The sequence below is a fragment of the Mus caroli genome, chromosome 6 (genome assembly GCF_900094665.2).
Source record: "Mus caroli chromosome 6, CAROLI_EIJ_v1.1, whole genome shotgun sequence".
Classification (NCBI taxonomy): Eukaryota; Metazoa; Chordata; class Mammalia; order Rodentia; family Muridae; genus Mus; species Mus caroli.
The window spans coordinates 87,183,208-87,195,629 of NC_034575.1; the positions used below are offsets into that span (position 1 = coordinate 87,183,208).

The 12,422-nt window shown below is 51.4% G+C and overlaps 1 protein-coding gene across 1 annotated transcript in view; it reads left to right on the forward strand.

Moving 5' to 3' along the window:
• Nucleotides 1–2,878: 2,878 nt before the first annotated feature.
• Nucleotides 2,879–12,422, forward strand: part of Hdac11 (histone deacetylase 11) — an 18,516-nt gene continuing 8,972 nt past the window's right edge. The window contains exons 1-3 of the mRNA XM_021164806.2: nt 2,879–2,991; nt 3,536–3,684; nt 5,290–5,390. Of these exons, the coding sequence (XP_021020465.1) occupies nt 2,894–2,991; nt 3,536–3,684; nt 5,290–5,390 (348 nt within the window). The 5' untranslated portion in view covers nt 2,879–2,893. The remainder of the gene's footprint in view (nt 2,992–3,535; nt 3,685–5,289; nt 5,391–12,422) is intronic.

Genomic DNA, 12,422 nt, shown 5'->3' on the forward strand with positions numbered 1-12,422 from the left:
TGCTATAGAAATGCTCTGATCACCTTTGCACCAGAAAACTGCGGCAATGTCCAAGAGCCAATCGTTGCTGCCGTTGCTATGGTGATGTTGCTAGGGCAACAGTGTGATCCTTGAGGATCTGCAGCCTGCTTCCCTGCCTCAGGTGTATCTGGCACTCTTGTCAGTTCAGTCTGGGGNGGGCGGGCTGTCAATCAGCAGTGCCTTAAGCCTTGCTTGAGTTTGGCGGCTGTCAGAAAACTCCGTATGGGAGCCCCTGCAACCCCTACCTCTTATATATTGCACAGAAAATTCCGTACTCAGATTGAAGGGGCGGTTGTAGTGGTGATGGTGGTGGTGGTGGTGGTGGTGGTGGTGCTGCTGCTGCTGCTGCTGCTGCTGGTATCAAGCCCAGAGCTAAGTCCAGTGCTCTACCATGCCACAGAACTACATCTGCATCTCTTGCTCATTTTTAATTAAGAGATAATATGAATGNTGTGAAAGGGAAAGGATAATAAACATAAAATGTTCAGTAAGTCAGGGTCTTATCATGATGACATTGTAAAAATACATTGCTTAAAGTGAAAAGCCACCTCTTTGAAGCAGCCTTCTGTGACTCCTGTGAACCCGGGTCTCAGAGCCTCAGCTTGTACACTTTGCAATAATACGACGTGTAGAAATTCTGATTTTTGTATCCTTTTTACAGATGTGCCCCTTCTGAGAGCTGGAGAGAGGACTTGGTGGGTAAGAGCACTTGTTGCTCTTGCAGAAGACCTGGAGTTCAATTCCTAGCATCCACACGATGGCTCACAACTATCTGTCACTCCAATTCCAGGGGATCTGATGTTCTTGTCTGGCTTCCGTGGACATTGCATGCACGTGGTACCTAGACAAACACAAAGGCAAAAACCAATATGTGTTTTGAAAAGTAAATGCTTGTTTTCTCCCACTAGCCCTTGGGCTTGGCTGGGGCTTCCTGCTTTGTCGACTGTGTGCACAGCTGTGGCCCTGTTGCAGAGTCTTAACAGATGTGCTAGAACGCTGTAACCGAGAGCCCCCCAAATTGAACCTCTCAAATCACACAGCTCATTCTCACACCTGTGGCCATGCAGACAGGTGGGTCAGCCTGCTGTGAGTGTCTTGAANCGATTGACAATCTCCAGTGTTCCTCAGATTACCCTTCTCCTCAGCCACAGAAACCAAACTTAGTTCATACTCTCAGACTAAATCTGCTCTCTTGGGCCTCAGCTCCTAGCTGCGTGCTCAGACTCATTCTCCCAGCCTGACGTTCACGTGTGCAGGTTCCTAAGCCTCAGAACAAGTCCCCCGAGATGAGACCAGCCTCTCTGGCAGTCTAATATGTTTGTGTCTTTCTGTGTGTTTTTGTCCTAAGTTTTGCACATTTATTCGCACCCCTAATACTTGGGCAAGTGATTTCATCTTTCTTTCTTTCTTTTTGCCTCAGTTTCTCTTGTATAAAACTTGCCTTCCAGGGTGTTTAGAGTTCACTGTGAATGAGGCTCTGGGGACTGACTTAGCTCTGTCTTAATGACGGCACTCAGTAAGAGCTGATGTTATCTTTGAAGTCTCTCAGCTTCCCCAGAAGGTGCACAGTCAACATCATCTCCTAGCACTGAAAGCCCAGCAAACAGATTCAACCTTCCAAGACTAGGGTGCTGGCAGATAGCCCAGGCTGGGCTGAATATAGGCTTAAGCCTCATTATACCAAAGGAATCAGGAAGACCCCCCTCCCGGTTTGTAACAAGCGAATGCTATTTCTTCTAACTGCCTAAGTCTATAGCAACTTTAAATCATAACGCCACTGTCTTATCTACTATGGTTCAAAGTCTGTAACTCCTAACACATAGGCCAGGCCACATGATATGGGAACGCTCCCAAACCTCTAAGAACAAGAAATTGCCTTTTGTCCCCTGAACTGAAGGCAGTGTCTCCTCTGGGTCAGCCCCACTACCCATGGCTGGGGCCGTAACTCCTGACTGAGCTCACACTCCTACGGACAGTTTTTCTCAGCATCTTTCAGAATTTATGTCCTGTTTTCTGAAAATTACCTAGCAGTAGGCACATCAGAGGCATTCTTCCAAACTGTCAGCCCACGATCAGACTTGGCTGGCAAATACATACTGTTGGTGTTCATGCCAGAGAGCCCGAGTTCAATCCTTAGAACCTACACAAAGGTGGAGGGAAAAACTTGTCTGACCAGAGCTGACTTTTGATCTTCACATACACCCGGTGGCATGCTGCCTCATGCCCTAACAAAACAAAACAACAACAAAAAACGTTGCCCTTTCCCTTCACATCACCCTGTGGCCCCTGGGCTCCCAGCTGCCATATTAGTTCCTGGCTGCTTCTCTGGTCAGCTGCTTCTGTTTGGTTGAGGAAGACAGCTGGGTTAACAGGGGCCTATTGTCTCTTCTTCTGGCCTCCATTGTTGGGGCCCCAGCTGTCGGTCAGCTTCCAGGGTCAGGGTGTAGGGGGAATGGAGACAGGAGATATGTTCAGATATTCACAACTGGATCCTAAAAATAGGATCACCAGACCTGTTCTACAGTAGGGAAACAGGTTCAAGGCATTTTATGATAAGTGGGGGACTGTTTATACCATGGTGAAATAGCCACAGATGGTACAGGAATGGAGGGATGCACCGCAGGAAAGAACATATAGNTGGGCTGGTATGCCCAGAACAGACCCACCACCACCACCACATAGTGCAGAGAAGCCCGTGGTCACATCACCTAAGCAAGTGTCTGGTTATTTCTACCCTGGGAATGCGGGCGGAGCTGCGCATGACCACGCCCTCCAGGCAGCACTCCATTGGGTGCTTCTCCTTGGCCGGCGCCGGGTCCGGTTGTCTGTGACGCAGCTGTAGGCCAGAGCTCCACCTCCAGCTCCCAGCGCCATGGAGGCGTGTGTTCTGCGTAGGCCCTGCCTCTTGCACCCCTCCCACCCCTCCCGGTGCGGAGTGGCGTCCAGAGCAGGCAGGGCAGGCTGCGGGATGTGAGTGTGCGGGGTCGCGCGTGGGGCCAAGCATGGGTNCTGGGGATCCCCGTGGGCACGGCGGGACAGCTGGGGGCGGGCTGGGTGACCGTGCGGACGAACGGTGGGTTTCCCCTTTGCAGGGCACCGCGGTGGGCTGCAGGGCTGCGACGAGGGCACANCCTCCTGCAATCGCGGTCTACNCAGCCCCCCCCCCCCCNNCNCNTTTTNTTCCCAGCTTCACAGATGTGTGAGCTAACTCGTGAGACAGCCACATTCCAGCCCCTACACCATACACCCCGCCTTCCCCCGTGCAGGCCTTGGGCCTTGGCACCAGTACTCCTGAATACACCTGGCACTGGCATGTGACCTTGGGCACACCTGGTCCCCAGAGCCGCTGTGAGGACTGTGTTGGAAGCTGATTTAATCAGAGCCAGCCAGGGTTCAGGAAGGAGCTGTTTTCATTCCTTTTGGTTGTTAAGTGACCTGGTGTGAGTGGGGAGGGGAACACTGCTTTCCACAAGGAGGCTGTCGTCCATATGTGTGTCTCTTCTGCACGTTGAAGGCCTCACGCAACACAGCTGTACCAGCATGTACCAGAGAAACGCTGGCCCATCGTGTACTCACCACGTTACAACATCACCTTCATGGGCTTGGAGAAGCTGCACCCCTTTGATGCTGGGAAATGGGGCAAGGTGATCAACTTCCTGAAAGGTAAGAGCTGCCCCCCCCCCAGACTAGCCCGTGTCTCCTCCATTTCCCTAGCCATACCATCTCCTCAGACCTGCGTCTACCTTCTCCATTTTTTCCTTCTCCCCATCCTCATCATCCCCTCAGATCTACATCTGCCTCTTCCATCCCTGTGTTCATCCCATCCTTATCTGATTTCAGCCCCCAGACTGCCTACTACCTTCTGCCTTGCTGTTAAAAGGTCTTTCCAGGCAGGCTACTAAGCAAGATGGGACCTGTCTTGTATTCCCTCCAGTTAGATCCCTTTTTCCCTTCCTAAAAATCTAGAGCAAGCTCCCAGGTCTGCATCGTGCAGAAAATAGGATCAAATTAGACATTAATAACATAGCTGTTTCTGTTGGGTTTGTTTTCATTCCTCGGGGGACCTCCTATCTACGGCAAGTGGTACAGCTTCCCCCTTCGCTGTAGGGACCTGCCTGAACATCCAAAGGAAGTCATGGANTAGAAAGCACACACAGGTGATGTGTGGTGTATAAGCCTGGGATGCTAGCCTTGCACGTCTGTTGCCTGCACAAATGGTTTCCTGCTGGTGCCCTCTGCCCCCATCTGGCCTCTTTCAGTGGCACAACAGAAGGGTTCTTCATCCCCCTCAGCTGGGGGTGAGCAGCCAGCCCCTCTTACTCCTGTGCCTCTGAGAATGAGTAAGGATGGGAGGCAGGACCACAGGGCAGGCTCCTTGGGCGCCCTGGCTGAGTCTGGAGGTGTCGGAGGCCTTGGGAGGCTGTGGGAGGGAGCCCCTGCCTGGACCTGCGTATAGATGTGGATGGGACCGGTTGGCTTCTGAGCATGACTCATTGAAAATAGACCCTAGCTTGTGATTTCTCTAGAACCAGAGCATCATGGCCCAGTCTCACCGTCCTGTGGGGGGATGTCTGCTCTCAGCCTCAGTTTCTTTTATAAAAATGAAATGAATCTTTGGCAGCCCTATACAGAAACCAGACTCTGCAAGCCACTCAGACACCCCGATGCCCCCTATACCACCTACTCCTATACTTACTGCATAGTTTTAAATGAGCTTTGGGAATTTTTAAAACTTTGTTTTAAAAGGAAACCCATGTCATCAACATGGGGAAAGGCACTTTCACTTGCCATAAATAGAAGGTCGCGGCGCGGCAGGAAGACAAGGCTCTGAAAACAGCAGTTGTTCAGTTCTGGCTTCTGCTGCCTGTGGGCCACTGCTCTCCTTTGGTTCAGGCAGAGAAAGGCCACACCATCCGAGCCACCTGTGGAGGGAGAGTTGCTCTGAAGAGCTTTTTCTACCTTGAGAACATTGCTATTCTTTGTGCTGTTTGCTCCTGGAAGTCATCCAGTTGTACCTGAGTTCACCTGGTGGCTGTCAGCAGCACAGAAAATATGGAGACTGCTGTGTGTTTCAAGTTCAACCCCCTTGGACAGAGGGCCTAACCGCTGACCACACTGGCCTAGGGAGACAGCCATTCTCAGCATACCCACAAGTTCACTGTGTGCTGAGGGGCTGCCAGAGGCTAGCCTGCAGCCCAAGGGCAGGCCTAGGGGCTGGGCCTACTTTGAGAGCTGGAAAGGAAGCAGGGTCTTGCTCTGTGGTTCCAGAAGAGAAGCTGCTGTCCGATGGCATGCTGGTGGAGGCTCGGGAGGCCTCGGAGGAGGACCTGCTGGTGGTGCACACGAGGCGCTATCTCAACGAGCTGAAGGTACAGTACAGGGATCTGTGGGCCGTGGCCGGGAGCAGGGGCAGAAGGAGGAGCAGCTCAGCCCTAGGAGTACCTAGGCCTGTCCCTAGCACAGGGGAGGTTCTTAAGATGAAGAGAGGCCGCTAAGAAGAGATCTCTGTGGGTAGTTAGCTCCCCATTTTAAGGGTATGTGCAGACAGAACCCCTTAGAGGCTTTGGCATATTGGTGGCCTTCAGCCTATGCTCTGGACAGGGCTTAAAGGCCGCTGCTGCTGGCATCCCTTCAGTGGGAGGGGACATTAGCCCTTGTCCTGTCCACTCCGCCACCTTATTCTGTCCTGTGTTTGTAGTGGCCTGAGATGCTATTCCAAGGTTTCCCTGTAAATGAAAACTCTTGGGCAAAATGGGTTTGAAATGCCCCAGGGTCCGGAAGGGAACATAAAGGTGGTGGTGGGGGCAGATGGAGGCGTCTTGGGGGGGGCTGCAGAAGATCTTCCCCTCCCATATGGGCCGTGTGGTTGGTTGCNGCACTGTTGGGCCCAGACTACAGGACCTGCTTTATCAAGAGAAGCCAGAATGCTGCTTATTAAATGATATTCTCGGATTTCTTTCTTTTTTTTTCCTAATTTTTTTTTTTTTGCTTTGGACTTTTCGGGATTTTTTGTTGTTGTTGTTTGTTTGTTTGTTTTTAGTTTTTATGATTATTGGGATTGAGCATGTTAGGCAAGCACCCTACCCCTGAGCCCCAACCCTAGCCCCTACCCTGATTCTGAATGTGCTAACTGTAAGCTTTAAAATCCCAACTGTAGGCCACGCTGGGCTACCACTGTCTGCCCGTGGCCTCTTTGCACAGAAGACTGTAAACTCCTATTGGAAGTCAAGGTCTTTGGTAAATCTTTATGTGACAGGTTGATGTTGGGAGGAGGGCATGGTTTCCAGTCTGCGCTGGCTGGAACTGCATCAGGGTGCCATTGATTCTCTGCCTCAGAGAATGGGAGTTTCTGGGCCCCATGTTTCCTGTCAGAGCCCAAGGCTTCAGGACTCCACAGATGGCAGAAGTCAACAGGCTGCTTCACTCTGTCTGGAAAGACCTTGGCTCAGAAGTAGTCTGTACCTGCTCGCCTGGTGGTGTTAAGCATGGGGAGGGCCCTTGCAGGCATCTATTCAGGACNAGGGCCACAGCTGCTGCCTCTTTCCCCATGGTCTGAGCTCTGAGAATTCTAGATGGGCCATGGCAGTGAGCTTGGGAAAGATTGCCAGGAAGACGCTGAGACCTGGCTCCCAGGAGAGAGGTGTGAGGCACTGGCTGGAAGCCCAGTGCCTGGCTGCCCTGGTTTCCTGGGGCCCAGACATGCGTGATTAGTCCACAGCAACCGCCTGGCCAGGAGTCAGGGGGGGAGGGGAAGGCAGGGGGAGGATGCTCTGAGTTTGGCAGGGAGAGACCAAAACAGAGTGGGNCTGGGATGAGGCAGAGGCTGGGGGGATATTTACTAGGATTCCGCCCATTTACAAAACCTTATGGGAAACTTACAGGGCAGGTGTTTCCCAAATCTGGAAGCAGTGTAGTCTGTGATTCCCAAACAGAAAAGAACAGAAGTTGGGGGGGGGGGCTCAGCTATATCAGCAAAACACATAGCTGCTCACCATGAGGACGCTTGGCTCAGAACTCCGTGGGAGCCAGATCAAAGGGAGAAACGTAACTTTTATAATATACCAGGTCTTGTGTGGCCAGGCCACAGGGAGTCTGGCCAGCTGAGGAGGAGACATGAGTTTTATCCTGAGTACCATGACCAGGTTTGCTGGGGGGAGGAGGGGGAGTGATGGGGGGGGTGCTGTTGCCGCTCAGGTGAGACCTATCTAATGCACAGCTTGGGCACACCTCCCCCACCCCATGTCTGCTCTGTCTGTCCCTTTCCTCTCTGGGGACATGCCAAATGGTGTCTGGCAGGTCTCTAGGGTTCCCACAGTGGTGGTTCTTGGGTCTTTCTGTGGGTGTTGTGTACTGTCTTAGGGTTTCTATTCCTGCACAAACATCATGCCCAAGAAGCAGTTGGGGAGGAAAGGGTTTATTCAGCTTACGTTTCCACATCGTTGTTCATCACCAAAGAAAGTCAGGACTGGAACTNAAGCAGGTCAGGAAGCAGGAGCTGATGCAGAGGCCATGGAGGGATGTTCTTTACTGGCTTGCTTCCCCTGGCTTGCTCAGCTTGCTTTCTTATAGAACCCAACACTACCAGCCCAAGGATGGCACCACCCACAAGGGACCTTCAACCTTGATCACTAATTGAGAAAATGCCCCACAGGTGGATCTCATGGAGGCATTTCCCCAACTTAAAGCTCCTTTCTCTGTGATAACTCCAGCCTGTGTCAAGTTGACACACAAAACCATCCACTACATGTACCATCCTCCCTCCCGGCCCCCTGCTGCCTCATCTGCTCTCTCCCACACACCTGTAGTGTTGCAGACTCCCATCCCAGTGACCAGGGCCCCCAAAAGAGAGAGACAACATTGATGCAGGAGCACCTACTGTGTGTACAGCTTAGGGCTGGACCCATTAAGACTGGAATCTTGGCAACATCAGCACTGGTCTTTACTTGCTGTGAACTCTAGGGCCCTGTCCCTGGGAGCAGGTCAGAGCTGGGTGGCTCCCGACGTCTGTCCCTGAGCTCGGTCAGCAAGTTCATAACCAGCGTGCACATTGTTTTGAGTCCTACAGAGGAGGGATGGAACCAGAGACCAAGTCCCTCTCCAGNGGAGAGCAAAGAAGAAATGTAACTTGCTGAACATGTGCCAAACGCCTGCAGAAAGGGGGACAGCAAAAAAGGGTGTGGAGGACAGTGAGGCCAGCAGGCCTGAAGGGTGGGAGTGAGGGAGGGACAGTCTAAGCATGGGCTACAAGTGCAAAGGCCCTGTGGGAGGGAAGGAGACTGACCTCAGGACACCCAGAGGGCAGGAGATGGGAGAGGCTGGAGAGGATGGAAACCTGGGTCTTTGACTTAGTCAGTTCTTCCCATCTTCCAAGAGGCCCATCTCCCCTTTAAAGAATGTGGTTAATTACATATTTCACAATCCACCATCTTAAGGCTCAGCAGCGTCTCCATCATTCATCCATGTGATGTCACGACCTATAGCTGTTCCTGCCACCCTGAAAGGAAACCTGATCCCACAGAGCTGCTTGCTCCCTGCTATTGCCTGCCCTCTGCCTGGTCTCCGCCCACTTACTGTGACTCCACAGACTCATGTACTTTGTACTTGACTCAATACAGATGAAATNAGTGTGTGAGCTTTGGCATCTGGTTTGCCTCACCACACAGCATATTGAGCAGGTACCATGCATTTTTCTTCCCCAGTGGCTGGGATTGAGAGCTCTAGTATGCAGGGCAAGTGCTTTGCCAGGAAGCCACATACCACCCCCGACACATTCCTCTTCATGGATGCATAATATTCCACCATGTGGTATACCACATCTTGTCTGTCTGTCCATTAGCTTGTGCACACATGGGCTATTTCTCCCATTTTAATGATTGGCAGTTGTGTTGCTATGGGTATGCCCATGCACGCCTGTTTCAATACCTAATTTTGCTTATTTGGGGGGGGGGCGGTATACACTGGTTTTGTACCAAGAAAATGTCTAGCATAGCCATGTGGATTTCAAATGAATGAGTTTATTAAAGTTCATAGCAAGCAAAAATAAAGAACATATAGCAGATAGAAGCAGTAGAGAGCTCAAGAGGACATCAGATCAGGAGCCTGCGGCCCCCAGAACAAAGCATTGGATTCACTTGCTTGGTGGTGTAAGAAAAGTGACGGAGCCCAGGGATCCCTGAGAGTTTAGGTTGGTTTGTCTGTCTAATCTCAGGCAGGCACGCAATTACTAAACTACATCATCCATCTCCCCCTCTTTAAAATTTAAATTTAAAAAATACTTTAAATTTGAGACAAAGTTGGTGTGAGCTCATGATCTTTATCCTCAACCTCCTAAGCCGGTGGGTTTACAGGCACTGGCCTCTAGGCCCCACAGTGTTACTTTAGATTAAGGATTGGTAGTACCAGTGTACCTCTGAAGGGGATGGCCACAGATGCGGTGCATCCTTGGATGGTGACACAGGCGTTCTGGTAGCTGTGTGCAAGTCTATGATAGTCTTCTGGGCAGCTAGGGCTGTGTTTTAAGGAGGTAATGACAGGCCTCTTCAGGAGGGCCCCTTCAGCAGGCTTTCACTGTTACACCCTCATTTCAGACCCCAATTTGCAGACAAGGAGGCAGGCACAGAGGGAAACAGCTGCATGCAAAGTCACACANTTCTGGTAGCTGTGTGCAAGTCTATGATAGTCTTCTGGGCAGCTAGGGCTGTGTTTTAAGGAGGTAATGACAGGCCTCTTCAGGAGGGCCCCTTCAGCAGGGCCCCTTCAGCAGGCTTTCACTGTTACACCCTCATTTCAGACCCCAATTTGCAGACAAGGAGGCAGGCACAGAGGGAAACAGCTGCATGCAAAGTCACACAACTGAGGCAGAGCCCAGAGGGGACTTGAGAGCCCTGTCCCAGCTCAGAGCCCTTGCNCCTCCCAAGTTTGTCACAGGGCATTCTGGGTGGGTCCTACCTACTCATCTGGGCTGTCCCCTGGCAACCTGCTGCACATCCCAGATAATCTTTATCTGTCCCTTGTTGTCCCCCCACCCCTCCCACACACAGAGGGGGGGCCTTCTCAGCTGCTCTGTCTTCTGCTTTTCACCCTCCAGTATCAGTGTCACTGTGAGGCCCTACATCAGCTCCCTCTGACTACTGTAACTGTANCTACCCTGGCCTGTGCCACTGTGAGGCCATACATTCATTCTCTCTGACCACTGTAATTACCATGCCCTATGGACCACCCTGCCAAATCCCTTTCTTCCTCTTCCTCCAGAGTCTAGTCACAACCCACTCCTACCTTGCACCAGTGTTTTATTTGATGACCAACAGTTCCCCCCCCCCCCCCCAGAGCAGTGCTGCCTGACAAAGCTGTCGTGGCACATCCTAGTTCAGCTCCATCCAACCACCAGCCTCAGTGTCTGGCCAGCACTTGAAATATGCCTGAAGTAACTGAGGCATGGAATTCTCATTAAACACACATGTTTTGTTTGTTTTGTTTCTTTGAGGCAGGGTCTTGTGTAGCCAGGGCTGGCCTTAGACTCCAAAGTCATCGGCCTCCACGTCCCAAGGTGGGATGACAGGCATGTACTACCACACTACCTTTAGCTCAAGACTGGCTCATAAGTACAGGCTTATATATTTGGGCCCTTTGTTCTCAGGTCTAACCGGCTCATAAGTACAGGCTTATATATTTGGGCCCTTTGTTCTCAGGTCTAACCAACCAGAGGGAGAATATTCTTAAATCAATAATGCATCCATCTTAACATACACATTTCTTGTATTGCTCCCTAAACTGTGGCATAAACTTCTCTCAGCGTGGTAATCTGTCCCATGCTATAAGCAATGTANGCATGATATATGCAGGAGGATGTGCTCAGGTTCCATGGAAATATGATTCCATTTACACACGGGCCTGGAGTCCTCATGGATCTTGTCCAAGAAGCAGTCCCCTGGTGAGAGCATGGAACCGCTCTCTATAAAGGTAGAACTGGCAGGGTATAAATGTAGTGCATAATTTAATCACAGCATTCAGGAGGCAAAGGCCGATGTCTCTGAGTTGGAGGTCAATCTGGTCTACATAGTACCAGATCATCCAGGGATATGTAGAAATATTGATGTCTCCAACAAAAAGAGCAAGGGGCAGCAGAGGGAGCTAGATACATCAAAACCTGCCTCTGCAGAGCTGAGCAGAAAGGAACGGAGTCAGGATTGGAAGTGCAGGGAAAATAACAAAGTACTCACATCAGATGGATATGGAGCTCAGGGAGTCCCTGTTATTTTAGTTTTTAGTTCTGGCTTTCCTTCTTCTGGGCCTCTATACTGCCCTGACAGTATGATGTGGACCTGTGCTAGCAGACCAGGTCCTGAACCGCAGAAGACCACAGAATGCTTCCTTTCCCTGCCCTGTCNAGCTTCTGACATTCCTGAGCTCAATCCCTTGCCCTACATTGCGTCTTTGGCCTAAAGCCTGCATCTGGGGGACTCTGGTTCACTGTTTACCTTTTGTAAGCATTGCCTTCTCCACGAGGCCCTCTCCCTTCCCGAGAAGACTGGTACTTCTCTGTCATTCATAGCACCTNCTGGCTTGTTAGCCTTGTCTTCAAGTGTCCCAGCACAGGTCAGGACCCCAAGCCTACCTGACTGTCTCATGCTGACCGACACTTGGCCTCAGAGACAAGGCTCTGGCTGTGGGGAGCAGTCTCAGCACAGCCTGCAGTACTTATTCTAGACACAAGAGGGCAGAAGAGTGCCTCAGAAGGCTGCCATCAACTTCACTGTGCCCAAGCACAAAGCTAGGACTCAAAGGTGGCCCCCAGCTGTCACTTCCCAAGAACAAAGCTAGGACTCAAAGGTGGCCCCCAGCTGTCACTTCCCAAGAACGAGAGGGGAGCCACCATGCCCAGGCCTTGGCATCAAGTTTGACTTCCATGTCTCTTTCCACAGTGGTCCTTTGTGGTGGCTACCATCACTGAGATCCCCCCGGTCATCTTTCTTCCCAACTTCCTTGTGCAGAGGAAGGTGCTGAGGCCCCTGCGGACCCAGACTGGAGGCACCATCATGGTAGGCAGGGTGGGGTGTGCAGCTCTAGGCCCCTACGCCACTTTGCCCTGTAGGGACTTGTCCCATCCAATAACAATTTGAGTTACTGCATTTGCAACCCAGCAAACATATATTCTACAGTAGTGCTACTCACTGCTGGGGGTCTGGTAGTGTGGGCACACTTTGTGTCAGAATCAATGAGGTCTGTCCCAGCCATGGTCACAGCACTCTGGCACTACCAAGTTTTGTATTGCCATTCCCCCAAATGCCTNCAGGATTGCGCCCACCAGCTTGCGGTATTTCCACAAGCAGACTATCTCTTTTGCATTCAGAAAGCCATGTGAATCCTCAGCTCACCTCACTTGAATATCTGGTTGTTTTCCC